The sequence below is a fragment of the Tachyglossus aculeatus genome, chromosome 2 (assembly GCF_015852505.1).
Source record: "Tachyglossus aculeatus isolate mTacAcu1 chromosome 2, mTacAcu1.pri, whole genome shotgun sequence".
In the NCBI taxonomy this organism is placed as follows: Eukaryota; Metazoa; Chordata; class Mammalia; order Monotremata; family Tachyglossidae; genus Tachyglossus; species Tachyglossus aculeatus.
This window is the reverse complement of record NC_052067.1, coordinates 32779298-32804735: the sequence shown is the minus strand read 5'-3', so window position 1 is coordinate 32804735 and position 25438 is coordinate 32779298. Positions and strand designations below refer to the sequence as shown.

The 25438-nt window shown below is 38.8% G+C and overlaps 1 protein-coding gene across 1 annotated transcript in view; it reads left to right on the top strand.

Moving 5' to 3' along the window:
- Positions 1 to 25438, top strand: part of PLCL2 (phospholipase C like 2) — a 177758-nt gene that overhangs the window by 87434 nt on the left and 64886 nt on the right. The window contains exons 3-4 of the mRNA XM_038769225.1: positions 6961 to 9447; positions 12915 to 13118. Coding sequence (XP_038625153.1) covers positions 6961 to 9447; positions 12915 to 13118 — 2691 coding nt within the window. The remainder of the gene's footprint in view (positions 1 to 6960; positions 9448 to 12914; positions 13119 to 25438) is intronic.

The window sequence follows — 25438 nt, the reverse complement described above, 5'->3', positions numbered from 1 at the left end:
CCCAAGAGCTTGGTAATGTGCTCCACACATAGTAAACACTCAATAAATATCATTGATGATAATGGTGATATCTCAGTGCGACTACTGAATCGGCTTCCTCACCCGTCTCCAGTATTCCCGCTCTTCAGTCCATAGAACATGAATCATTTTTTTCTAAAACATCATTTTACACTTGTCTCCCTACAACTCAGAAACCTCCAAAGGCTACCCATTCCCCCAGACAGAAACTTCTGACCGTTGGCTTTAAGGTGTTCATGCACCACACACCTTTCTCCCTCCTACTTATCCAACTCTCTTCTACCACTAAAGACCATCTCTCCCTCATTGTTCCTCTCAAGCTAACCTACTCATGCTGATCTCCTCTTCCCCTCCTCCTCCCCCCCCGTACTCAGAACTAGAGAAGCAGTGTGGCTCCGTGGAAAGTGCACGGGCTTGGGAGTCAGAGGTCATGGGTTCTAATCCCGGCTCTGCCACTTGTCAGCTGTGTGACTTTGGGCAAATCACTTAACTTCTCTGGGCCTCAGTTACCTTATCTGTAAAATGGGGATTAAGACTGTAAGCCCCACGTGGGACAACCTGATCACCTTGTATCCCCCCCAGCATTTAGAACAGTGCTTTGCACATAGTAAGCATTTAACAAATGCCATTATAGTAATAATAATAATAACTTCCTTTCCCTTCTAATTTGATAGACAGACAGACCAATACTCTCCCCATTTTCAAAACCATCATGAAACCACATCTCTTCCAGGAAGATTTCACTGATTAACATCTCATCTCCCCTGACTGTAGTCCCCCTGTCTGCCTGTTTAGCACTTATGGCCACTTCTGGGACTGTTATATTGTTATATTCATTCAGTCGTATTGTGTGCTTACTGTGTGCCGTGCTCGGGAGAGTACTCATCCAATCCCACCTGAATTACTGCATCAGCCTCCATGCTGACCTCCCAGCCTCCTGTCTCAATAATAAATTGACACATTCTCTATCTACAACAAGCTTACAGTCTAGATGGGGGGATAAATAAATTACAGATATGTACATAATTGCTGTGGGGCTGGGAGGGGGACAGATCAAAAGGAGCAAGTCAGGGCAACACAGAAGGGAGTGGGAGAAGAGGAAAGGGGGGCTTAGCCTGGGAAGGCCTCCCAGAGAAGATGCGCCCTCAACAAGAGGGGAAAAGTAATCATCTGTCGGATTTGAGGAGGGAAGGCGTTCCAGGCCAGAGGCAGGACGTGGGCTAGGGGTCAGAGGCAAGATAGGTGAGGTTGAGAGAGAGTGAGAAGGTTAGCATTAGAGAAGTGAAGTGTACGGCTTGGGTTGTGAGGCAGAAGGGGGCAAGGTGGTGGAGTGCTTTAAAGTCAATGGTGAGGAGTTTTTGTATGATGTGGCGGTGGATGGACAGCCATTGGAGAGTTTTGAGGAGTGGAGTGAAGTGTCTTGAACGTTTCTGTGGAAGAATGATCTGGGCAACAGAGTGAAATATGGACTGGAGTGGGGAGAGACTGGAGGCTGGGAGGTCAGCATGGAGGCTGATACAGTAATCCAGGTGGGATAGGATGAGTGATTGTACTCTCCCCAATGCTTAGTACAGTGCTAAGCACTCAATAAATACGATTGGCTGGGACACAGTAAGCACTTACAAATACTGCAATTTAGATTTATCAGGCAAATGTCTATGATAGTAGTGATTAAGGGCTCAGAAAATTGGGTCGGTTTTATTCCCAAGGCATTTGATATTCTTGGCAGGAAAATTTAGAAAATGTCCGTGTTACTAATAGTTAAATGATGGGTTGGGGGGAGACTTTTGTCACTCAGGCATTTCTCCTATAGCCTGCATGAAGATCATTATATATGCACTGAAGTTCTAGGAACCAGAGTGATCCACCGACTTTTTGCATGCCTCCACACCATACAGTCCGATATACCCCACCCACCAAAAAAAAATAAATAAAATAAAGGAGAGTGATTAGTAAAGTTACCTTTGGTTCAAAGATGATGCTACCAATGGGGAGACTGCATTCATGAGGGTGATTATTTGAGAGATAATTACTTGCACATTTATCCATGAAAATGCAGTAATGTGCTGTTTCTGGCCCCTTTCCATTTCATTGAGCATCATGCTCAGGCATCAATGATGGCCTACACTAGCAGAACATACACCTGAATTGTTTTTGCTCTGAGCCTCCACATACTCTAGACTGGTGTCCTTGCTGCGCCCAGTGGCACACATTGCGACATGACTGGTGTGGTGAAGGGTGCAGTCTGGGATCACATAACATGCCTGAGAAATCGACAGTAGCAGGCACCATTGTGCTTTCACCCATTTGGAAAGCCGCCGTTAAATATGATACTTTGATTGGCTCAGTAAGCTCCAGGGGGAAAGGGGTCCCAGTTGCTTGCAAAAACCAGGGGAAAAGCAACAAACCAAAACAAAGGAATATACGGAGCAGCTGACTAACCAGCTTTTCAGAGTCATCAACACTCTGGCAATAACTCCACGGAAAATGCAAGGGTAAAGCATGCAATTTTTTTATTCTTTGGTCCCAGTTAAGGGTAAAGGTCACTCAGATGTGCCAGAATGTGTCTTTCCAATCAATCAATCAATCGTATTTATTGAGCACTTACTGTGTGCAGAGCACTGTACTAAGCACTTGGGAAGTACAAGTTGGCAACATATAGAGACAGTCCCTACCCAACAGTGGGCTCACAGTCTAGAAGGGGGAGACAGAGAACAAAACCAAACATACTTACAAAATAAAATAAATAGAATAGATATGTACAAGTAAAATAAATAGAATAATAAATATGTACAAACATATATACATATATACAGGTGCTGTGGGGAAGGGAAGGAGGTAAGATGGGGGGATGGAGAGGGGGACGAGGGGGAGAGGAAGGAAGGGGCTCAGTCTGGGAAGGCCTCCTGGAAGAGGTGAGCTCTCAGTAGGGCCTTGAAGAGAGGAAGAGAGCTAGCTTGGCGGATGGGCAGAGGAAGGGCATTCCAAGCCCAGGCCCAGGGGATGCCCACTATGTGTCTTGGCTCCAGTGCGATGACAGAATTGGGGAAGATTATTCCAGCAATGTGAGCCTGTATGAATGATAATAATAATAATAATGACGATGGTATTTGTTAAGCACTTACTGTGTGCCAAGCACTGTTCAAAGTGCTGGGGTAGATACAGGCTAATCAGGTTGTCCCACGTGGGGCTCACAGTCTTAATCCCCATTTTACAGATGAGGGAACTGAGGCATAGAGAAGAGAAGTGACTTACCCAAGGTCACACAGCAGATAAGTGGCAGAGCCGGGATCAGAACGCATGGTCTCTGACTCCCAAGCCCGGGGCTCTTTCCACTAAGCCACAACTGACGCTGGGATGGAACAAAATGATCCTGCACGTGTGTCATACATGCACAACGTTGGGCACAGTGAGTGCTTGCTGCAACATGAGACTCCCCACATTACGTAAGAAACAGGTGTGACAGGTCTGAAAATTCCTTTATCTACCCTATTTCTGTTTTATTTCTTGATGAAGGTGGCACTGGTTTAGGATCAGCCTTGCTGCCTAGTGTAGGAGTCAGTCTGATTTATGGCCATCTATCATTTATCACTGTCTGTGAGCAGACAGTGCTCTGCACACGGTAAGCTCTCAATAAATACGATTGAGGGAATGAATGAATCTATCCTCGTTTGCCCTTCGTGGTAGGGTAACATGGGGATCTCTTTGAACTCTGACAACCTTTGTCTGGAAGTTTGACCCGGCATTATCCAGTGTACACCTGGCATCTCAGAAAGTTGCTTCAGAGATAGTCTGGAACTTGGGCATATCCTCTGAATTCTTATGTCTGAGGTAACGTGGCCAAAAGATAACATAAAATAACCCAGACACACCATGAAAACACAATAAGTGATACTTGTTTTTTGCTATAGTCGAAAATAGGAAAAACCAAGAGAAGTGCAAAACAGCTGGAAATTACAGATGACTTCTTGCTTAATTTTATATCCAGAAAGATTCTAGATTTGTTCAGTAAAGATTTCAATTTTCAATTACCTGGCAGATACAAAGTGTTAAATAAAAGCCAACCACTGACATGTCAAAAATGAATCATGCCAAAGCAAGCTACATATCCTATATTGAAAAAGCCGCAGTCCTGAAAGATATTGATTTTTGAAATGGCTTTTGGGTTGTGGGGTGATTGAGAAGAATGGGAAAGACAGATGGAGCAGGATGAGCTCGGGGTACATGGGTTCAGAAGCCTCCCTGTATACTTGGAAGGGAAAGGATTGAGTGGAGGAGGAGGTGGGGAAATATCTATATCTGTTGTTTTATTTTTTTTATTATTATTATTATTATTTTGGTAACCTGTAGGGTCCGGTCATTATGTTAGAAGCTGGTTTTAGAATAGGAAAAGAACAAATTAAATTCAAGTCTGTGGAAAAAACATCACACAAATCACCCAAGTTTTTGAGGAACACAATCTCAACATATCCTGGGGTGTGCCCATATAACTAAAGTTTTAATAAAAATTACTCAACTTCCTACCTTTTCCCTTAATTTTTTTGACCCTGTGATTTCTCTATTCTTGATCAAGAAAAAAAATTATGACTTTGGAATATATTATTTGCAATTAATCAGGACTTTTTTCTTGCAATATTAGCATATAAAATATTGAGGTAAAGAAATTATCAATGCAAAATAGAATATTGAGTAGTAATAACAATACATTTACTGTCTAAATCTTACGTTTAGTCATAGAGGAGCAACTTGGCCTAGGGGAAAGAGCATGGGCCTGGGTTCTAATCTCAGTTCTGCAACTTGCCATTTGTGTGACCTTGGGCAAGTCACTAACTTCTCTATGCCTCAGTTTTCTCATCTGTAAAGTGGGGATTAAATTACCTGTTCTCCCTCCTGTTGTTCCCCTCAAGACTGTAAACCTATTATGTCCAGGGGAATGTGTCTACTAACTCTGTTATATTGCACTGTCCAAAGCGCTTAGTACAGTGCTCTGCACACAGTAAGCACTCAATAAATATAATTGATAGATACTTAGACTGTGAGCCCCCTGTAGGACAGGGTCTATGTCTGTTCTGATTAATTTGTATTTACCCCACACTTGGAACAGTGTTTGACACATAATAAGCATTTTACAATTACCATAAAAAAGTTGCAATTTTAATTTTCTTAATTATGCCACATTGGGCTTTATATAAAAGGAATATTTAGAGTAATTTTCTCAACAATTAGGAAACTACCTAAATTTATAGGTTCCTTTTAACAAAAACTATATTTTTTGATGAAGTCATAAAGGAACCCAATGATGGTGAAAGTTCTGTGTTAAAGTGTCTCTTGCTGTCACCCCTGGGCTTACTAGGCATAATGCTTGAGCATTCAGCACGCACATTGTGCAGGCAATTGGGATCGATTTGCTTCCAGTCTGTTGTGTGAATATGATTACTACAGTTTTGTTGTTTCTGAAGATGTGGTTATAAACAAACGCTTTTATTGGTGGTTTTTATGCTTTATTTATGGATGACGGTCTCCGAGGCATAGAATGCACTCTCTGTGGAAATCTTTGGCAATCAATACACTTACAACAACATTAGCTTTTAAGTGACCTGAAATGATGTGTAGTCAAAAAGTAAAAGCTGTTCCTAGTCTTTTACAGTAATATCTTTTAAGATGGCAGGTGAAAGAGAATTTCGCGCTACACAGGTTATTTTCTGAGCAGAAATAAAGCTGATATAATTAGCCACATGCTTTTTCATTTTTCATCCTGTAATACTTGGTTTAGTTTTCCACCCTGCAAATCATAGGAGAAATGAGAGAAATCTGATAGATTAACCTTGATTGCTTGGGTCCTTAAACTTGGTAACTAGTTACTATGAACTATTTGAGATGCCGAATAAGCAAGGTTATTTGGATAATAATAATGATAATAAAAAAGATTTTAAAAAAGGGTTTAATACATGCCAATCCCTAGGACAGAAGTCTGGATCTCAGCCTTCCCCCGACTCTTCCTACCTCTGGCCTCGTCAGCAAGATTGGCTAGAATCAGCCATAGAGGTGTAACGACCAGCCTAGAAATAACCCAATATTTACTTTCAGGATGCTTGATGGACTGCTTTGTGGGTGCCCTGTCTCTTTGCATTTGCCCTTAGTTGAAGGAATAGTCTACGTGCAAGGACTAAGTGGGTTCATTTAATTTGTGCAAGTAGGCAGTTCCTTCAATTTCACAACCAAATTGCAGATTTAATGGCTGGCAGGAGGAAGAGCGGTTCTGGTTCAGTGTCTGGAGAAATCCAAGTCTTATTTTTTACCTATCAAATCCTCTTGATCAACACATTGATAGGTTCCGAGAGTCAAGAAGGAAAGATGAGGAAATGTTTTGGCACCATTTTGGGGAACTGGATAGGAAATTTAGGTAGGAGGTGTCCAGAGTTGAGGCGCTGGATTGGGTTCAGCCATCTGGTAAATCAGTACTGTGCTATTAAAGAGTGGTTCATAGTCCCAGACATTTTCCATCAGAATAGACTGAAAGCCATGAAAGTTTTCCTTGAGGTGATGTTATAATTCAAAGATGCAGTAATATTGAAAGAGGTAGAATGAGACATTATGTAAATGCTGGGTAAAATAAAATAGATTTGAATCATAGAAACACTCCTGGAAGAGACTCCAGAGGTCCACTATCTTTGTATAATTGAACAAAAACAACTGTTCGCAAATGAGTTTCTGCTCTTTGTAATGCATCAAAGTGAAGGGAAGGAATTAATTTCACAGTGACCTTCATCAAGTTTGTAATTGTTATGTTGTGAACATCTGGACTTCCTGAATGTATTGGAAGTTAATGAATAGCTTATTAAATGAAGCATAGCAAGTCTGAATATAGAAATATGATCTTGAATTTAGAAAACTATTTGTTCATAATTCAAACATTATTCTTTTTTCCTTTTTTCCTTTTAGGATGGTACAAAACAGAAAAGAGAAAGGAAGAAGACTGTGTCATTTAGCAGCATGCCAACAGAGAAGAAAATCAGTAGTGCAAGTGACTGTATTAATTCAATGGTTGAAGGCTCAGAACTCAAAAAGGTTCGGTCCAACTCCAGAATTTACCACAGGTATTTTCTTTTGGACGCAGACATGCAGTCTCTGCGGTGGGAACCATCAAAGAAGGATTCCGAAAAAGCCAAGATTGACATTAAGTCAATCAAAGAAGTAAGAACGGGAAAAAATACAGATATATTCCGCAGCAATGGCATTTCTGACCAGATATCCGAAGACTGTGCATTTTCTGTCATATATGGAGAGAACTATGAGTCGCTTGATTTGGTTGCTAACTCTGCAGATGTTGCTAATATTTGGGTTACTGGGCTACGGTACCTGATTTCATATGGAAAACACACACTTGATATGATAGGAAGTAGACATGATGTCATGCGGACTTCCTGGGTTGCACAAATGTTTAGCGAAATTGATGTAGATAACCTTGGACACATAGATCTATGTCGTGCTGTGCAGTGTATTAAAAACCAAAGCCCTGGTTTGAAAACAAGTAAAATTGAGCTCAAGTTCAAAGAATTGCACAAATCTAAGGACAAAACTGGCACTGAAGTAACAAAAGAAGAATTTGTTGAAGTTTTCCATGAGCTTTGCACCCGGCCTGAAATATATTTCCTTTTGGTTCAATTTTCAAGCAATAAAGAATTCTTAGACACCAAGGACCTTATGATGTTTTTAGAGGCCGAGCAGGGTGTGGCACATATCACTGAAGAAATAAGCCTTGAAATTATTCACAAGTATGAACCATCCAAAGAGGGTCAAGAGAGAGGATGGCTTTCTATAGATGGTTTTACTAAATACCTTATTTCACCTGACTGTTTTATCTTTGATCCAGAACATAAAAAGGTTTGTCAGGATATGAAGCAACCTTTATCTCATTATTTTATAAACTCATCTCATAATACGTACTTGATAGAGGATCAGTTTCGAGGTCCATCTGATATCACGGGGTACATTCGGGCACTTAAAATGGGTTGCCGGAGTGTTGAATTGGATGTGTGGGATGGGCCAGACAATGAACCTGTGATTTACACAGGCCATACAATGACCTCACAGATAGTCTTCCGCAGTGTAATTGACATTATTAACAAGTATGCATTCTCGGCTTCAGAGTATCCTCTGATCTTATGTTTAGAAAACCATTGTTCTATTAAGCAACAAAAAGTAATGGTTCAGCACATGAAAAAGATTTTGGGAGACAAACTCTATACCAAGTCCCCAAATGTTGAGGAGTCCTATCTTCCATCTCCTGATGTTCTTAAAGAAAAAATACTAATTAAAGCAAAGAAGCTATCCACAACTTGCCCTGGGTTAGAGGGAGATGTTACAGATGAAGACGAAGGAGCAGAAATGTCTCAGAGAGTAGGAAAAGAAGGGGTGGAACTACCAAACATTGTGCCTGTGAAACGATTTCAGCTTTGCAAAGACCTCTCTGAATTGGTAAGCATATGTAAATCCATTCAATTCAAAGAATTTCAAGTATCATTTCAGGTTCAGAAATACTGGGAAGTGTGTTCTTTTAATGAAGTTCTCGCCAGCAAATACGCCAATGAAAATCCAGGAGATTTTGTAAATTACAACAAGCGCTTTCTGGCCAGGGTTTTTCCCAGCCCAATGAGGATAGACTCCAGTAATATGAATCCTCAGGATTTTTGGAAGTGTGGTTGTCAAATAGTAGCCATGAATTTTCAGACGCCTGGACTGATGATGGATCTTAATATCGGTTGGTTTCGACAGAACGGAAACTGTGGCTATGTTCTCCGACCAGCCATAATGCGAGAAGAGGTTTCCTTCTTCAGTGCAAATACAAGAGATTCTGTTCCAGGGGTTTCACCGCAGCTTCTCCATATTAAAATAATTAGCGGTCAGAACTTTCCCAAACCCAAAGGATCGGGTGCCAAAGGTGACGTTGTAGATCCTTATGTATACGTTGAAATTCACGGCATCCCTGCAGACTGTGCAGAACAAAGGACAAAAACAGTGCACCAGAACGGCGACACTCCCATTTTTGATGAGAGCTTTGAATTTCAAATCAATCTACCTGAACTCGCCATGGTACGCTTCGTAGTACTGGACGACGATTACATCGGGGATGAATTCATTGGGCAGTACACAATTCCTTTTGAGTGTTTACAAACAGGCTACCGACATGTCCCACTTCAGTCATTAACGGGAGAGGTTTTAGCACATGCTTCTTTGTTCGTACACGTAGCGATCACTAACCGAAGGGGAGGAGGGAAACCTCACAAAAGAGGCCTTTCGGTGAGGAAGGGGAAAAAGTCGAGGGAATACGCTTCCCTGAGAACATTATGGATTAAAACCGTAGATGAAGTGTTCAAGAATGCCCACCCACCTATTCGGGATGCTACGGATCTCAGAGAGAATATGCAGGTAGGGGCTTTGGTTTTTAACATTTTGAATGATGAGTTTGTAGAATTGATCAATGTGCATCACAGATCTGTACATGTCTGTATGTTGTTCATGTTAGAATATTGTGCGCATATATTTCTTTTGAACTTATTTTCATGTAGACTTTGTTTATCGACCTCATTTTTTCCCCGAGGCACATTTTTGAAAACTGCGTTTAGTGTGTCTTCTCAGTAGGAACAAGGGAAGGCTGGTTTGAACAATTAGGGAAGCAGCTGGTGCGCATTTATTATGGTTAACACCCTGAGAATATCTGCTCAGTAATTCCAGGCTTTAGTCACCAAAGCTTATTAGAGGTCCCCTGTTTTTTAACAAAGAAATTAGCTATAATTGGAATCGGAGATCTTTCAGGAACCCTCAATATGCCACTGACACAAAAATTAGCATCCTAGTATAAAGCTTTCTAGCACTTCTTTTTTTAAAAAATGAAAATGTTATTTGTGGGGCTCCTGAGCCTTTCAGGAGAATCTCCTTATCTTTATAGACAATAGACAAGTTATTTGAAGGAACTGTGATAACAGTAAAATGAACAAAAGTGGTATATCTGATATGTCAAGTTCTCTAAGAGGATGGTTCGAATAACCACCTGACTCAGTCTTTGCATGTTATGGAGACTTATTCCTGAACGGGGTAAGTATTGGGTAGTTTGGAGAAGACTGAAAGAGTAATACTCTATTTGATAACAATTTTAATTATGTATTTGATTTTTTAATAATTATAAATTGTAGACAGTGAGAAGAGACCATAGAAGATATTTTTACCACATTAAAAGAAGCGAACTAGTCCCTGTACGATAGTTGGTTTTTGCATGTTTCATATTATAGTTTCATATTTCTGAAAGCCGTCCAAGAATTTTAAAAGATGCTCATGCATACTGCAGGCAAGCCCACTCTCCACAGTAAAGTGGAGGTGCACTGAAAATAAATGTTTACCTAGTTTTTATTTCTTTACTACTTAATAGTATGTTGTGTCTACTCCACGCAACACTGGAAGGATGACAAAAATGAGCTCAGGTTGTGGTATTTTGAGTGTAGATTAATATCTGCACATAACATGTTTCTTGATTAAAGAATGAATATAAAGTCACTTTATTCAGACATAACACTAGAACTGAGGAAAAACAGTAAGAAATTGAAAGGGCAAATAGAAACCGAAAGAGGCAGAAACCAATAAAAATTCTCCTTAGTAGTTATGAGAGCGTGACTTCTGGTAAGATTGTTGCTCAACTACTTATACCAAAACCTAACTTAATTGGTGTGTTAAAGGTGCCTGATAACAGTGTGGTCTTGCTCTTTATGCTTACATGTTTAATCTGGATCATGACTTTTTCTTTATTTTTGTTCTTCCTCCTTGGCAGCAAACAGAGCTTCCACATATTTGTCTTAGATTATTTTTATGACACAAAATACTGAATATTTTAGCACAAGGTCAATAAAGATGAGTTCCTGATTGGGTTCTTATTTTGTTCTTACCAAATAATTATAATTATTCATCCAGATTTATGCTTTTTTCCTTGGTGATCCTTATAATACCTGAATAAAATGAAAATAAATATTTTTAGTTGCTACTTTTATATTTACATTTTTTGATAACTTTTGGAAGAGAAGTTCCGTGAATCTGTGTGGGATTTACAGGTGTGGGATTTAGATGGAGTTCAGGTTCTTGGTTTTGATGTGGATTATCTAAGTGTTTGATTTGGATGAACTTGGAGCTCACCAGTCAGCTCTCACTGCTTTGAAAAATGGAAACTCTTCTTTGTCAAAACTAGACATTTCATGAGACACACTCTTGGGCTGTTGTGGTTGATTTTATTTTAAATGAAAAGTCTAAGTATACTATGAGTTAGACACTGCCGGTAGATTGTGTGGAATATGGATGGGATAGGTTGAAAACAATAGTTGGAAATGACCCAAATGAGCACCACCTGAAATGGTTTTCAAAACTCTTAACTTAGTTTTAACCTAGCCCTAAATTTATGGGGTCTTCCCAGTATGAAATCTAACTGCTACTTGAATGACAGAGACATTTCTAATCACATAATAAGGGGGACTGTTCCCTTATTTTGTGTCTTGTGGGACACAAGTGTAACAGAAGTGTGGAAAAGATTCCATTTTAAATAAGGTGAAAGCATCATGCTTAATGTAGCTAGCTATGCAGTTAGAGAACATCATCTTTACTGTTGAAGTATTGAAAACTGGACAAGATGTTCAATTGCCTGGTCACCATCTGTTTGGGATTTCCAAGTGCCAAAAAGAAGCAAATTCCTATTCAGCCCTCCAAGAAAAAAAAAAAAAGCACTGGTTCTGTAAATGATGAGACTAGATTCATGTGTAAGCACTTGGATTAGAGTGATCTTTAAAAAGATTTTTAATTTTTAGCAAAATTATGCTGTGTTAAGTCTGAGCTCTCAAAATAACCAAGGTAGGACAGGTGAGGAGTCACTCAGCCTCTCTGTAGCCTATTATAACGCATGTGTTTTGTAATCACATATCCCGGCTCCTGCCCATCTTGAGACCAATATGTGTGATCAAATCAATCACTGAATGCTTGTAAGTGCAGAGCACTGGGCTATGTTAGTGATACCATGCTGAGTTCAAATCTGCCTGAAAATTAGCTAGCGAAGGTAAATTTCAGCCCTGGGATTTTAGAGAATTGCTAATTTTAAAACTTTTTTTCTTTAGCGGTTATTCTTGTGTTACATCTTTAATATAAACTGAGAATATTGAAAACTGTATACATAGAAACATGCTTAGTACATGGTAAATGAGCATAAGAACAGTTGGTCACTTCATCCCAAAAGGCCATCTGTAGTATGATATTCCATTCAATCGTATTTATTGAGCGCTTACTGTTTTCAGAGCACTATACCAAGTGCTTGGGAAGAACAAATTGGCAACAACGTGGAGTGATGGTCATAGGGAGTTGGGGATAGTTTTCATAAGTGAATGTGGCTTTTACAGGTACATAACAGGGGAGATCCAGTTGCAACCAACCATGTCAATTGTTTGGAATATTTGTTACTTATCTTCAACATGACTCGGTTTTATTTGTATTAGTACAGTACTTCTAGAAAGCAGAGTCAAATTTGGTTTTGATCCCAATTTTATAACAATATTATAATTTTTAAGCCTTATTAGTTTTTTTCTCTGCAAAGAATCTTAACTACATTTACTTTTAATACTTATGTAGTAAAGGAAAATGACATATCTGTAGCATTATTTACTTCGGGAAATGGTTACTTCTTCTTTTTCAGGCTGAAGCTGTGAGTATCTAGGACTTGCACAGTTTCATTAATGACTTTTATAACGGCGTTTCAAGGGTGCTGTCATCAATTATGAAGGCAATTAAAGTTCATGGTAAATTTTAAAATAGCTCCAATTAAAATTCATGGTAAATTTTTAACTAACGTTTTTTTTCCTCTTTTTTAACAGAATGCAGTAGTTTCGTTCAAAGAATTATGTGGCGTATCTCCTGTAGCAAATCTCATGCAGTCCATTTTGGCTGTGTCTTCGCATTTGGTTGGACCTGATAATACATCCTTGGTGGTTCTGAACCTCAGTGATCAATTTCCCACAATGGAGTTGCAAGGAACAGTGCCAGAGGTTTTGAAAAAGATTGTAACAGCATTTGACACGGTGAGTAGTCTTTCGTTGTTTTATGTAGGTTGATTGAGAAAGGGGCCATTTGGTAATGTTCCATGTTTGTTGGTAGGAGATATGCTAATATATGCCGTCCTATTTCATGCTTCATTACCTATGTTGAAAAGCCATTCCTCTGAACATGATTTATTTAACAGGGCTGTGGGGGTTTTTTTGGAAAATGATTTAAGAAATGAATAAATACCTCTCAGTAATCATTAACATCTATGGGAATAATGATGGTACCACATTTTTTTAGAAACATAAATACCTTTTTGAATTGTGTGCCACCTATTTAACTCTCACCATCCCTTGTCGATTTTTTTGCTATTCTTTCATTTTTTTCAAATAATGGGAGAACAAAGAGAGGCAAATATTCTCATCACATTTTCCATGTACACAATTCTTTTTCAGCATTCTCCACTAACAGTGTCTGGATTACTGGTACCAGGCATTTCTTGTGAAAAAATATTCTATTCCAGCTGCATAACTTACTTTTAGTTAATCACATCTTCCCAGAATGTCCTGAGTATCTCATAGTGATAGTTTTCCCACCCCTACTCCAGACAGCAGCTTTGCACAGGACCACTATACTGTGCGTATCCTTGACTACGCAGCTGCAGAAGGGGATGTCACCTGGAAATGGGGTACATCTGCTCAAGATGACCAGTACATTGGCTAGCTAGTTTCTTTGTGCTCCTAGAGTTTAGTTGTTAGCCATTAAATGCATCTGCCAGAACCAGTTTATCTCGCCCACATAGCCCCCCGACCTCCACCTGTTCTTTGTTCATTCATTCATTCATTCATTCAATCGTATTTATTGAGTGCTTACTGTGTGCAGAGCACTGTACTAAGCGCTTGGGAAGTACAAGTTGGCAACATATAGAGACAGTCCCTACCCAACAGTGGGCTCACAGAAATCCTAATTATTCTGCAACCTAACAGTGATTTTATTTTAATTTTATTTTTATGGTATTTGTTAAGCACTTACTGTGTGCCAGACACCATGCTAAGCGTCAGGGTAAATACAAGATAATCAGGTTGTCCCACATAGGTCTTTCAGTCTTAATCCCCATTTTACAGATCAGTCAATCAATCAATCGTATTTATTGAGCACTTACTGTGTGCAGAGCACTGTACTAAGCGCTTGGGAAGTACAAATTGGCAACATATAGAGACAGTCCCTACCCAACAGTGGACTCACAGTCTAACAGATGAGGTAACTGAGGCTCAGAGAAGTTAAGTGACTTGCCCAAGGTCACACATAGTACACAGCAGAACCAGGATAAAGAACCCATCACCTTCTGATGTCCAGGCCCATGCTTTGTCCACTCCACGCCAAGTGATTCTCAGATGCTGTGGCAAGTTGTGAGAAAACAGTACCAAAAATTATCTGAATTAACTGTTTTTGCTGCCATGACTTTGCTGAATTTAGTTGGTGTCTGTGGGGTGATACCCATCATAATAATAGCCTCCTGCCTTATCACTAGAGTTTGAGAGTTTCTTTCTGCACTTGAGCATTGCCTTGCATCCCATTTGTGGAGAGTTAGCAGCTGGAGGTGGGGGACTTTTGACTCATCCTCTACTGGCATAACCCTACACAAGAATGAAAGTTTGTACCTAGGCTTATCTCCAAACAGGGTAATAGAATTGAAAGGAATCTTATACCAATATTTTCATTTTCTTAATTCTAGTCCCAACACTAACCAACTGATTTTTCAGGTCTACGGAAATAAAGTTTCACATTATCTTTTTGGTTTACTTGCATGTTATACTATGTAAAGACATTTATAAATTGATACAAAGTTGCTGTTGCTGTTTAGTGATCCTGCAGGCTCTTCCTTCAGAAAATAGAAAACTAATCCGAATACATTTTTAAAGTTAAAATTTTGTTCTTCAAGGTTAAATGTTTATTTTTAAAGTCTTGCTAGCTCTTATCAGGTGAATGGTATTGTCTTTTTTCTCTATTTGCCCATCAGTGATTAGAGAGCTTTCAGCAAAGGAAAGTGGCTAAGAATTAGTGCCCCAAATGTTATTAACTTTTCCATTAGAATACCTTAACTAACATTGAGTAATGTCCAATATGCAATATTTTTTCTGAATATATTTGGTGGAAACAATTGGTAGTATAAGACTATTTTATCTTTGGTAGATATCAAACTAGCGGGATAAAGTAATGATTTTTAATTAAATCCTAAGGGCCTGCCAGTACAGGCCATTTTTTTTTGAAGGATAATCACAAAATGCATGCTATTTGAAAATGCACATTCTCTTATCTCATGCAGACAGAAAACGTTTGTATTCGAAACTAGTGGTAACACTAGATTATGTGAACTCAGAGTTATTGGCAAGTGAATTAAACTCATTTAAAAACATTGCACACTTTTTATGCCTGGTGGTACAAGGTCTTGATTTAATTGATTTTTAAAGTAGCAATGGAGTAGTGAAAAAAGTAGTGAAAAAAGAAAACCTAAGTATGTGAAAATCAACTGCTACCTTAACCAATATATTCTGTTATTTTTTTTTAGTTGGAGAACCACAGTGGTCTAAATTCAAAGTGCAATTCATTCTAGAAAGCCCTAAAAACACAAAGATTTCCATTCCCAAGAAACTTTTTCTAACTGCATGAAAGGTAGAAGGAAAATTTGTATGTGTGTGCCTCTCTCTCTCTCTATGTATATATATTTAGCGAGAGAGAGACAGAGCCACATAAAAATTAAAATGTGAATTTTACATATTTGTGAGAATTTAGGACAGTCATATGGCAAGTTAAAGGACCCCCAGTGTCATTTGGAAAAGCACCTTTTGGATTAGGTGCTGTCCACTTTTCTTTGACATGGGAGGGGAAGAGAGAGGAAAGGGATGCCAGGATTTTTCTGATAGACACCACAAGCTAATAGTAGGTAGCCAAGGCACAGACACTATCTTATCTTGCTAGTATTTGCTGTATACTGTTTCAATACTTCTCAAACGTGTTTGGGAAAAGTATGATGTTATATTCCAAGTGCAGAACAGTTGAACCTTGTTATACTCCTTATTTCCATTTTTTGAAACAGAATTTTAAGAAGCTTCACCTGAAGCATCTGAATGTGGCAAATAGTAGGGAGAAAAGCAGTGTGTAAAACCACAGAACAAAAGATTGAGTGGAAATGGAAACAAAAGCAAAACTCAGAAACAACTACTTGGGAAAATCTTGAGAAATGAGAATTAAGATAAAACTATGAACAGTAAATGCAAAAAAAGAATAAAATAAATAAGAAAAGGATTACTCAATCAATTTCAAATTGTGACCCCATTCAAACTGTTGTGTCGTCTCATGACACCACTAATTAGAAACATTGGGAAAGGAGGAGAGCTCACATGCCAGCCACATTTTTTAATGATTTCTAAATTAAATTCACAAATTAAATCAAATAACTCTACAATAGCTATTACAATAATAATAATAATGGCATTTATTAAGTGCTTACTATGTGCAAAGCACTGTTCTAAGCGCTGGGGGGATACAAGGTGATCAGGTTGTCTCACATGGGGCTCACGGTCTTAATCCCCATTTTACAGATGAGGTAACTGAGGCCCAGAGAACTTAAGTGACTTGCCCAAAGTCACACAGCTGACAAGTGGCGGAGCCAGGATTTGAACCCATGACCTCTGACTCTAAAGCCCATGCTCTTTCAACTGAGCCACGCTGCTTCTCATACATACACTGCTTTTAGTAGCATTGATGGTATGGGCTTCATCCATTCAAAAGCTTTACTGTGTGACTTCCTATTTTGGTAAATTCAATTATTTTTATAATGATCATGATTTACCAGTTTATGTAGGAGTTGCCACTTTTGGCTTTGGGTTTTCCCAGGCCCAGGGATCAGTGGGGCTGAGGTGCAGGATGACGGCCAACGTAGAAGGTGGGATTGGGTAGCAGGGATGGGAAAGAAAGGAGAAAAGGAGTGTGTAGGCTCACGGTCATGGTCACCGCACCCAGGGCCTTCTTGGGTCACACACACTAGGGAAGTGTGTGAATTAAATCTGAGTCATCTCAGCCCAACAACATTTTTGTACGTACCTGTAGTTTTCTTTAGTGTAGTGGAAAGAGCACAGTCCTGGGAGTCAGGAGGTCATGGGTTCTAATCCCAGCTCTGCCACTTGCCTACTGTGTGTCCTTGGGTCACATCTCTGGGCCTCAGTTACCTCATCTGTTAAATTCATTCATTCATTCAATCATATTTATTGACCACTTACTGTGTGCAGAGCACCGTACTAAGTGCTTGGTGGGGTTTAAGATTATGAGCCCCATGTGGGACTGGGACTGTATCAAACCCAATTTGCTTGTATCCATCCCAGTGCTTAGTACAGTGCGTGGCACATAGTAAGTGCTTGAAAAATACTGTTATTACTGTTATTATTATTATTATTATCAGTGTCTGTCTCCCCCTCTAGACTGAAAACTTTGTGGGCGAAGACCATGCCCACATTACTCTGGTGTACCCTCCCAAGTGCTTAGTACAGTGCTTTGCACAAAGTAAGTGTTTAATAAATACTATTGATTGATTGATTGACTGCCTGAGTATACCAAGCCTGACCTGGGTGTCACTGCCACTACTGGATTTCTAGACTACCTGGGTTCAGTTTAGAGATCATCTCAAGCAATGAACGTAGGCCTTCAGTTGCTATCCTGGTGATAACCAATTGAGGGGCAATTCAACCCTTTCTTTGTATGTGTTATTTTAAAATCCCTTTGCCATCATTTTCTAAATGTGTCATAAAAGCAATCAGGCAAAAAAAATTTAAAAAATGTTAACTGCGAAGTTTGTGTCTTTTAAACTTTAGAATTTAAATTCCATGGCATTTTTGTCTTTGGCTTTCTCATTTCCTTTGTATTGCTAATTCCATAAGTATTTGTAATCCTTCTATTTTTCATTCTGTTTGATGAATTCAGTAGTGAAAAGATGCAAGATAAAACTGAACTCTTTGGTACGATTTCCTATTACGAGCAGCCCTTACATTGTTTTATGGTATATTTTCCATTGTCACTTCTATATTCTTTTCTCAGTTAATTACTCTAGGAAAGTTAGAAAAATAGATGTTGATGGGAAATATAGCAATGATCTTGGAAATTAAGCTATTATTTTTAGCTGATGCTTTGCAATCAATTCAAACCAGTAATAACCCATGAAGTAAAGTCTTATTTCACTAGTTTCATTTTTAGTAAGAGGTTTTCTTCACTAAAGTCCTCATTAAGCATTCATTTATAATTTAAAAAATCCAGAATAAGAAGAAAGGTTGCTTCCTGTGGCTATAGGCTACCCTCTGTGTCTTCCACAATAGCCTTGCCTGGCTATAGATTCGGTAAATTATATAGTCACAGTGGGTTGAGAGGTATTTATTTTCAACATTCAAATGATCTAATCTTTTAAATCTATAACAAGGTCAGTTTTTTTCATTAAGATGAATAAATACATCTTGCCAATCTTTGTGGGCGGAAATGTGTCTGTTATATCGTACTCTCCCAAGCACTTAGTACAGTGCTTTGCACACAGTAAGTGCTCAATAAATACGATCGAATGAATGAATGAATTGAAAGGACATTTAAAACCAAGTCATCGCTAATTTGTTTTTGTACTCTGCCTGTCATCTGGGTGCCTTTCACAGGTGACCTAATTTTCCCAAAATTAATCAGCAGTAGGAAAGGAGCAAATTTTTGCAATTGGAAAAACAGAAGGAAACAGAACAACTTCTATTCAGTCACCATACAAGACAATGGCTAAGCCAGGAGCAGGACATAAGTCTCCCCCAAGCTGATTTGAGTCCCGTTACCTCCCAGTTGGTTATCACCTGGCTAACTACAGAAGGCTAAACTTGAAACTGAACCCAGGAGTCTCTCCCATATCACTCGGAGAAGCAACGTGGCCTAGTGGAAAGACCATGGGCTTGGGAGTCCAAGGACCAGTTCTAATCCTGCCTTAAACAAGTAACTTTAACTTATCTGTGCCTCAGTCTTTCACCTGCAGAGTGGGGATTCGATATCTGTATTCCTTCCTATTTAGACCATGAACCCCATATGGAACCTGATTATCTTATAATTTATCCTGGTGTGCAGTGTAGTGCTTGTCTCTTAGTAAATGCTTAACAAATATCATTTGCTAATAGCATCATTATTATTATTATCATTATTATATTCTCTCCAATTGTACTCTCCCAAGCTCTTAGTTCTGTGCTGTACACACAGAAAGGGCTCAAATAATACCATCAATTGATTGATTGATTTGTTGAAGTCTCCCAACCCCTGATATCCAGCCTATCTGCTTATTTAGGCCAAGAGGCTTCAAAAGAGATGTTTAGGGACTATTGTTTTTTGCTTTCAAAACAATTATTTACAATTAGTTTTAACCTCCATTATTGGAATTTAAAGGTGGGGAAACAAATGTAATTTCTTCATTACTCTCTTCGGTCACTAGCACATGACTCTAGTAGTTACAAAGTGAAATACCTCATATTAGTTTGTTTCAATGAAATAGAATAAACATTTAATTAAATAGCTTTATAAATGCATTCATTTAGAACTCCTTAAAATGGCACATCATCATCATTTGGATTGCTCTCCTTTTATTACTGCAGTATCAGCAATGGTGAATGCTAATAGATAACTGAAAATGCAGATTAGTGTGATGCTTTTGTGCAGTTCTAAAACTTTAAATACTAGTCATGTCCTAAGGAATTTAGAAAATCAGGACAAAGTCGTCTTCAGATTTTTCCATTTAGTGCAGCATTATTTAAAGAGTTTGAAACCTTTAAGAACCCAATTGTATGAAATGAACTGCAGAAATCACCAGTTGCCCTGCCATCTTTGTATATTAGCTTGTTACATTTTTCCAGATATACTTTCCGTAAGTACTGAGAAAAGTAAGAATAAATATGATATTTGAATATAACCAGATTCTTTTAATCTTCTGCATCTTTTTATGATTTGAAAGATCTCTAAGGTGAAATCATTTTTATTTAAAAGCAAAAAAATGAGTTTTTCTAAAGTATCCATTTAGTCAAATCATTTTTTCAGAACATCGGCAACTGATGCAAAGTAACACCCAGCATTCAATTTTACTTTGTAGGTTTCAGTTTTATTTATAGTTCTTGGTCAGTGACTAATGTAGTGAAGAGATGAATTACTCTTCATAGGAAATTGACTCTGCCCCTCTAGGCCAAACACAGCTGATCTGTAATAAGGTTGCTATTGATTCCTAGCTTCCTTATGGGTTCTTTTATCATTGTCCTGCCACTGAGTTTGACGTTAAAAGTTTCTCTTAATTGAAAGTGCTGACTTTACCAACCACTATGGCTATACTAAAAAAGCCAGATTTTGAAATATACCTCAGATTAAGCTTGAGGTGCAGGGTACTGATGTGAACGGTAAAGTGGTCAATAGGCTGGGGTCCACAATAATCTTTGAGCTATGTTGAATGTAACAGGTCACTTAAGCTAGGCCTATTGAAAGAGATTAAGGTTAAAGTCACACTACAGTCACTACCCATTCCATTACAGCTCTAACCATTCCACTTGGTTATATGATAAGAATGGATGACCAAATGTCACAAATCTGCTACATAGCAAACAGAAAGAAAGGACAAGAAATGATTCAAAGGCCTATGGTATGATGGTGACAGCAAGAGACGTACTGGCACAGAGCAATCAAAAGTAGGGTGATGCAGTTTTAGTTAAAAACGTAATGGTAATGACAAATAGAAGACATAAAGCTGGGAGGGGCAATCATGATCACATAGGGTTTTGATCTTCCTGAAAGCTTATCTATTTCACTAGGTCTCAAGTGAGACACATGACTTTGGAAGCATGCCCGTAAGACTTCATGGAGCATATTTTGAACAGTTTGCAGTATCAGCAGGGTATTTCTGCTTGATAATTATCTTAAAGGAGAATTAGATCTTCTTTCAATCCCTATGTATTAAAATCCATCTGCAGTCCCATATTTTCTTTGAGCATTCACATCCATATAATCATCTGGGAATTCCAAAGTGTTTATAAGATACTTATAGACAGAGAATTAAAAGCTGTAGTAAGTCAGTACATTTTTGTACTGACAGTCTTACATCAGCCCATAGAGCAAATAAGTTCTCCGAGAAGCAGCGTGGCATAATGGGTAGGGCACAGGCCGGGGATTCAGAAGGTCATGGGTTCTAATCCCAGCTCTGCCATTTGCCTGCTTCGTGACCTTGGGCAAGTCATTTCACTTCTCTATGCTTCAATTATCTCATCTGTAAAATGGGGATTGAAACTGAGAGTTGCACATGGGACAGGGATTGTGTCCAGCCCTATTTACTTGTGTCCACTCCAGCGCTTAGTACAGTGCCTGGCACATAGTAAGCACTTAACAAATACCGTAACTATTATTATCATTATTATTATCATTAAATGGGTTACTGTCCAACTGCTTGAATAGATGAACCTATTAATAATGCATTGAGTTCTTATTCAAATCTAGGACAGTTTTTGTTTGTGTTTCTCATGGCTACAGTTAAACAAAATGGAAGCTGGCATCCATTGAATTTGGCATCATCCATGCCACTCTAGGATGATGCAGTCAGGAGAGTGTTGCATGGGGGAAACCTAGCAGCCCGATCTGACCTTTCCTGGGGCCTCAACAAGCTGACACGGTTTGGTTTTCTTGTGATGTCAATATAATGGAATTGCTCAGGGAGATCAGAAATGGTTGGAAACTAGCTCCCGGGGCATGGTAATGCTCAGGAAGTTGACTGGAAGGCCATTACTGTCCTTGAGGCAACTTTGCCAGAAGAGTTTGATAACAATGAATAGTAATAATAGTTGTGTCATTCGTTAAGCGATTGCTATGTGCCAAGCACCTACTAAGCTCTGTGGTAGATACAATCTCATCCTCTAGACTATAAGCTCAGTGTGGGCAGGGAATGTGTCTGTTATATTACTGTATTGTACTCTCTCAAACACTTAGGAAGTGCTCTGCACACAGCAAGTGCTCAATAAATACGATTGACCGACTGGCTGACAAGGTAATACATTTGGCTCCAAGTAATTTTGGTTAATCAGCAGCACAGACCTCCACCTGAAATGGGGAGTTAGGTTGGAATATGGATAGTGTTGAAGAGCTGGTTAAACTTGGACAGCTTGTCCGGGGCCAACTGATATTCTCCTGAAAATTCCTTCCTTCCTCAGGCTAGGAACGATTTTACTTCTTATCTAAAGTTGTCTAAACAGATTTGTATATAAAATGTCAAGTAATTGCTGCTAATTTTTTTATGGTAATTAAGTGATTTTGGCATGCCAGGCGTTGTACTAAGTGTCGAGGTAGATGCAAACTAATCAGGTTGAACAAAGTTCACGTCCCACATGGGGCTGACAATCTTAATCCTCATGTGAGGATGAGATACCTGAGGCACAGAAAAATGAAATGATTTGCTCAAGGTCACACAGCAGCCAAGTGGTGGAGCCAGAATTACTACCCAGGTCTTTGTCTGTGCTCTATCCACTAGGCTACACTGCTTCCATGTTACTGTTTTTTATAGGAATACTCCATGTCCCCACTAAGTGAAATTATTTGGAGCTAGCTATTCATAACACCTGCAAGATTGATTTGAAACCCAAAAAACTAAGTTGATTCACAATATAGGTAGTGCCTTTCTTCTAAGCCCGCATTTAGTGCTAAAGGATGCTAATAGCTTTTGGATTAGTTGCCCCATAACCTATTTAATTTTTTTTCTCTTTTGCAAGATTTCAGCTGTTGCCTCCCATTTCCCAGCCAAATTCCATTTTGGGTTTTAGATTCCACTTTTCCAAATTCCTTGGGCTGTTTCATTTGGATAAAGTACCCGTCCCTTGACGTCAACTAGTTTGTTTTGTTTCTGTGGAAGACTACATGGTACTGTGTTTCCCCCAGAGATAGGTATATTTCAGGGGTGATTGAAAGCATGCCGTCATGTGGTCTGCAGAGTTCCTTTTATCCCAAAGGTTATTCTAGCAACTGTATAACTGGATTATAAATTCTTACTAGTATCAACTTAGAAAACTCTCTGGGTTCCAGTGGTCTGTTAAATTGTATATTGAAAGCTTTGGAATTATTTTCTTAGGCTATAGTTAGCTAGTTCCTATAGAAATAAACATCTTCTGTCCATTTTCTAAAGAACATGCATCTCTCAGTATAACACAAGGCAGTACAGTGAGTGTAATGCGGGAGTCAGGTTTTTGAAGACCCTTGCCCTAAGGAATGATATTGACAATAATAATAACAATAATAATATTTGTTAAGCACTGTGTGCCAAGGGCTGGGGTCAGTACAAAATCCACATTGTACCCATCAGGACCAAAAAAGCCTTGTTTGCATGTATCCATAACCATTTGTTTTGATATTGCATTGCATCTATTCATTCATTCATTCATGTTTATTGAGTGCTTACTGTGTGCAGAGCACTGTACTAAGCACTTTTGGAGAGTAAAATACAATAATAGACACATTCCCTGCTCACAACAAGCTACAGTCTATACAGACAGACAGGCATACTAATAAATAAATTTCAAATATGTACATAAATGCTGTGGGGCTGGGACGGGGAATGAATAACAGGAGAAAGTCAGGGTGATGCAGAACGGAAGGGGAGAAGAAGAAAGGAGGGCTTAGTCAGGGAAGGCCTCTTGGAGGAGGTGTGCCTTCAATAAGGCTTTGAAGGGAGAGTAATTATCTGTCGGTTTTGAGAAAGGAGGGTATAGCTATCCTGGCAGACATGCGGTGTTGGAAGATCTTTTTACAATTTCCTAACAGGGTGCTATCCAAAATGCAAAGTTAAAACACATTATTGGGGAACTGGCTTCATGTGTAACATAACTACACGAGTTTATAAATTAATGAGAAATTGTTATTCATTACTAAGATTTATATTTATAGAATGTCTAATCTAGTGTAGTCACTACTGCTGCTTTTAGGCCAAGTAGGAGGAGGGAAAAAACCTCAAGGGTGATGAGAGAAATCCGAAGGTCTCTGGTAGGGAAGAGAAATATCAGCTGCATTCTGGATTGCTCTTCCAGACCCTGGCACCACCATTTCCAAGCTAAATGCAGTCAATTGTTTCTAACACTGCGGCGGTCTTCTATTGCTTTTTGTAACTGGGAAGATTATAAAGAGAGAGTTTGTTTAAGACTGATTATTTTTCCTGCATTTTTGAATGCTGTAGAACAGTTTAGAACTTTTGGTGCAGAAAGTAGAACTTTTGATGTATTTGATTTTGAACCCAAAGGACAGTGCATGGTGAGAGCTGAGGAGAAAAACAAAAAAACAAAAGAACAGAAAGTAACGTATCTTGCAATATTTAGATGATCGCAATATCCTTTAGGGGTAATGAGTAGAAGTATAGAAGCCTGTTTTTGATTTTGCTGTTGAAGCAGTCTTGCCAATACTCGTACTCTGTTCTAAAATTTTCACATATTGTGGAATGTGTAACTGTTTAAATTGTGGCTGGCTTTTTTTCCCATTGTCTGTGCAATAGTATCTTCCTTATTTTCATTTACATTTCAAGTGTTTGATGAGAAGAAAGGTTGGATGTGCCATCGTTGTCTTTTTTTTTTGAGCTAATTTGAAATGTTTGCTGTACATTAATCCCATCAATTCACTCTACCTTAGATTCACGAGAGTGTTAGCTCTGAAGTTTTCTGAGTACCAAGAAGACCCTAGCCTTTTAAAATTCAAGTTAAAGCAGAGAAATTTCTGCTTGACATGACTTTTTGACATCTTTCTTATATTAGGGAACTGGAATTTAGCCATGTCCTAATGGCAAAATTTTCAATATAACCTAGACGGTTCATCTCAGGCCAGGGAACATTATCCTGGACGGCACTGTGGCCTGAAGGTTTGTAAACCAGAGGTAGCCTTAACTCAAATAAATAGACCAAGTTCTGAATTGGGTTGATAGCAGTGTGTTTTTTTTTTCAAAACAGGAACTACAGAGGTTTGGGCAGAGTGGTCTGGAATATAGCCCAGGAAATTTCACGAGACATTCCAGGAACTACCAGAGCACTTCTTTAGATAGTTAGTGTTTCACAAATATGGGGAGCAATTTATTTAGCAGTCTTTTAATTATCTTGATTAAGGTCTCTTTAGGTTGGTTTATGTTTTAGAAAAAGAATCTCAAAAAATTCATATTATATAGCTAGACAAAAATATATACATCAGTTATATTCTCTAGGGAAAGAGTAAATGTAATCAACTGTCCATAAGGGAAAACATATATTTTGAAACTGTTCATCTGGGTGGCTAGCCACTATGTTCATCTTCCAATGTCATACAT